Raw genomic sequence first — 4,184 nt, 5'->3', positions numbered from 1 at the left:
CGAAAACTTCCACCAAAATCTGAAAAACCTTCTGACTAAGATAATCTTGGAGAATATGTGAGTGCTACCCACCTGCCGTTTGGTCTGGGCTGGAAAGCTAAAACCAATATATCTGGTTTGGTATGTGGATAGCGTGCAGCATGCAAAGTTTTCTTTCTATTCATAGAATCACAGAATGGTTTGGGTTGGAAGGAACCTTAAAGATCATCTGATTCCAAACCCCAACATGGGCAGGGACACCTTCCATTAGACCAGGTTGCTCAAAGCCTCATCCCCGTCTTAACTTTGTGTGTGATTAATTTTGAGTGTGCCTTGGGCATAATCACACAGGCTGGGATGAGCAGAGTTGAACGAAATATGTCATCTGAGTAGAATGGCAAACAAAACACAGCCATGGGCACAGAGGGTTTTTCCATGACTTTTGGAATGGGTATGGGACTCATTCACATAAGGCAACCCCCCTTTTATCCTAACAATTCACTTGTGTGGTGGAAAAATGATAAAACTTTGAGGGCTAGATTTCAGCACTACAGAATCTGCTTGGGTAGTACCTAGATGCCCGTCTACTTACGACCTTGGTGTAAGTGTGGAGGCACTGTATGTGATAGAGCATAAGTGAGGTGGTGGCAAAGTATAGCAATTCTGCATGTGTGCCCATCACTTTGATAAAGCCTGGGAGAAAAGTACATGGTGTACTTATAAAGAAGTAATAGTCCGTCACCAGTTCGCTTACCATCACCAGTGACAGCCTTTCCTTGGCATAAGCAGTTTCTCGCCCCTGCTTACTGCTGCAGCCCTGGTGACCTTTCTGTCAGGGATAAGCCACTCTAAATGCTTTTGTTACCTTTTTTCTTTTCATTTCTCCCTCCTCCCCCACCAAGCACTGCTGATACTGTTTTTCCTTCACTTTTTCACAGTTCTGCTTGGAGGAATGAAGCACAAGCGAGTCAGAGTAAGTAGTAACTCATACCTCGATACAATTAATGTTTCCTGAGGTCATTGTTTAGAATACTGCATCACAATGTGTTTTCTTAATGTAGCACAGGGATACACCCATTTGCCTTAGATGAAGGTGTATGACTGTAGCATCACAGAGCTTAGCAGAGGCCAAATAGCTTGTATTTAGATCTGTGCAAAATTGTTTCCAGTCCTCAAGCAATTCCATTTAATGCTCCGTCTCTTGCTGCCTTCCAAAGTGCAATTAATTATTTGCAAGCATTTGAAAGTGAAGCACTCTGACCTCCCCATTCAAGTCATAAAGTCATGTCCATACTCAATAATAAGGATATATATAGGGGAATACCTTATCTTTGCACATCTAGACAATTCTGTGCATTCTTTTTCTTCCATGCATCAGGAAGTACACTGCATATATTCATAACTGTTTTTTCTCACCTTTCTAAACTGTGATGTAATTAAAGAATGCAAACTCTTAACAATAGTATCACAGGCAATGAGTTACATCCCAGTTAGGTGTTCCATGCAGCTACAACACTTTTTCTCCCCAAGCAGTGTTCTTTACAACTGTAGCACTTGGAGTCTTACACAGGAGAACTGGTACATGATAGACTACTCTGAGGTCTGCACGCATCTTCCTTACCCTTTTCTTTGCCTGCAGAGGAGATAATGCCCAACAGCTAAACAGTATGGCAAGACCTGGAAATACACTGTCCCTCAAAGTTTTCATAGCCTGTAAACACGTAGAGGGAATAAACTTGTGTAATGCTAATACAGTAAATAAAGCAGTTGCTTACATTAAACAATGTTCTAGTGTTACCAAGACACGTAATGCTTTTTCCTGTATCCTTGACACTATCCTGCCTTAGAGGAAATGAGAGCAAGTATAACACAGTAGTATAACACATTAGCTAGCTCTTCACAACCCAGAGGCAGGGCTCTTGGAGCACCACCCAGGGGCTTTGCTCTGACACTCATGTCTTCGTATTCATTAGAAGAATATTTAGCCCTGTTGCAATGAGATTGTCTTCTAGGAAATGGGTTATTTTACTATTGTATAAATGAAATATCTGACATATATTACATAGGGGCCAAGGCAGTGATTGATTTAAAGAACAGATATTCCAACTGACTGATCTACATTAGCATAAAAACGTGGATGGCTACTGCTCTCCTCCCAGCTGCTTTGTGAATTTACCTATATTTGTCTTGCACTGTACCATCTTTTCATGTGATGCTTGGAGAAGCCTGTTTGTCCTTCCAGTGTCATGAGGAGGCCTTCAGAGACTACCCTTTTGCAGAGTAAAAATGATATGAAGCCAGGCAGGAGCACTTAAGTTGTATACTTCCCAGGGCCACTAGCGGAGAAGCACTTACATCCTGGTAGTCAGAGATTCCAGGGTCTGGTGTCATCATGTGCTGCCAGGCCTAACAGACCCATTTTTTAATGCCTCAGTCTCCCTGCCTCGACTGGTCGACATGGACTGGAGGATGGACATCAAGACATCTTCAGACAGCATCAGCAGAATGGCAGTTCCTACTTGCCTGCTTCAGTTAAAGGTAATGTCAATGGCTGTAAAGGATACAGGATAAAACCACATCCAGCACCTGTCTTGCCACTGATAGTGCAAACCAGGGCAGACAGGTATCTGGTGCTTGCCCTATTGCCTGATAGGCAGTCAAGCAGAGATGATCTTTGAAATACCACAGGCCCTGGAAATGATGTCTCTCCTTCTTTTTCTTGCAAGGGAGAGTTTTGTTTGCATGAGGATGCGAGAAGGCAGTGTATTTGTTCCTGCTCACCATTGCTCTCTACAGAAAAAACGAAGATAAATTATAAAGTCATCTCCCTTTAATTCTAAGCCACTCATCGGCACGTTTAGCTGACTGCATTAGTTGGGAAATTACTTCTGATTCCTAATAACTTCCTTCAGTGGCCATATCTATCATTTGGGGAGTATAGCTGAACTTGCTGCTTATATTCTACAGAGTTCTGGATCTCCCCAACCAGTAAAAGTGCGATGAGTGGGTTTCAGGAGAGATGGGGGGAAAAAAACCCTAATTTCTGTGTGTGGGATGGGGTGAAGTATCCTATGCAGTATCTGCTAAGATGTTTTTGATACAGATGTGGCTTCCTGCTATGAGTCTCTTAAAGATTTCCATGTACCCGTGGCAGTCTGTGCTCACTTGTACACTGTCAGTGGGAGCATGCTTCATTAGTGAGGCACATACCTCAGAAAATGTTCCATGGTCCTTCAGAATGGAGCTGGATGCCAAATTTAAGCCATTTTTCTTAATCTAGCTATTAAACATTGATTTTCATAATGGTGCTGAAAAAACACATGAATAAATTTTTCATCAGCTAATGTCTGCATTCCTATTTTCAGACGCAGGAAGATGTTGCCTTATGTGGAAATAGTCCTGTTGTCTCTGCACTGACTGTGGAACTGAGCAAAGAAACCTTGGACACTATGTTAGAAGGTCTGGGAAGAATCCGGGACCAACTTTCTGCTGTTGCAAACAAATGAATACTCAAGGATATGGATTCCAGCAGTGAGGAAGGGAAGTATTCTCCACCTATAGCTCTCACAAGTGGCAGCCTAGCATAAGATGTTTCCTGTTGTAACAAAACAATATCAAAGAGATTTCTTGATTGAGTTAGGATAGCTTTTGAAAAGCTAACACTTAAACCTTCCTTTGGTCTGATGCCAGAAAGTGTTTTCCTAAGATGTTGTTGAACAAAAGCTGGTCTCTATTTTAGAATAGGATTTGAGGTCTCAGAGCTTGGCTTAATCACAAGGTTCATAACTGGAAATAGCAAATAGCTGCAGCCAGTGAAGCAAGTGCTATCTCTCTGCCTTGAAATTAGGATCTAAAAGGCATAAGCTGTTTGATGGGCTGCCTTCCAGCACTAGCAGGAAAGGGTGCTTCTCTGTGGAACGTGCATGTACTGATGTGTGTGCTGGATGTAGCAGTTCCTCCCTCTCAATGAGGCACAGCCGTGCTGCAGGTTGTTATTACAGACTAATGCTTTGAAATAGGGCAGTTATGCTACAACACATTCCCTCTTGATCAGCTTCATAGCACCATTTGCAAAATGACTAGTCTGAACATCTTTAGCAGCAAGTAATTTCCTACTTCTGTTTGAAAAGAAAAAAAAGAAGTTCAGATAATTCATGTTTGGGTTTATTACGCTCTGGGCTTTGCCTTCACTGCACAAAAGACAG

At 42.2% G+C, this 4,184-nt stretch overlaps 1 protein-coding gene across 1 annotated transcript in view; it reads left to right on the top strand.

Moving 5' to 3' along the window:
- COMMD9 (COMM domain containing 9) overlaps nt 1–3,662 on the top strand; it is a gene marked incomplete at its 5' end in the record, with an annotated part of 3,794 nt that extends 132 nt beyond the window's left edge. The window contains 4 exons of the mRNA XM_010012753.1: nt 1–57; nt 918–952; nt 2,414–2,517; nt 3,345–3,662. The exon at nt 1–57 is cut by the window's left edge and continues 2 nt beyond it. Of these exons, the coding sequence (XP_010011055.1) occupies nt 1–57; nt 918–952; nt 2,414–2,517; nt 3,345–3,485 (337 nt within the window). The remainder of the gene's footprint in view (nt 58–917; nt 953–2,413; nt 2,518–3,344) is intronic.
- Between the last annotated feature and the right edge of the window lie 522 nt (nt 3,663–4,184).

This window comes from Nestor notabilis, unplaced genomic scaffold (assembly GCF_000696875.1).
Source record: "Nestor notabilis isolate BGI_N333 unplaced genomic scaffold, ASM69687v1 scaffold27944, whole genome shotgun sequence".
Taxonomy (NCBI): Eukaryota; Metazoa; Chordata; class Aves; order Psittaciformes; family Psittacidae; genus Nestor; species Nestor notabilis.
The sequence above is the reverse complement of the archived record's forward strand: the minus strand, read 5'-3'. Positions and strand labels throughout refer to the sequence as shown.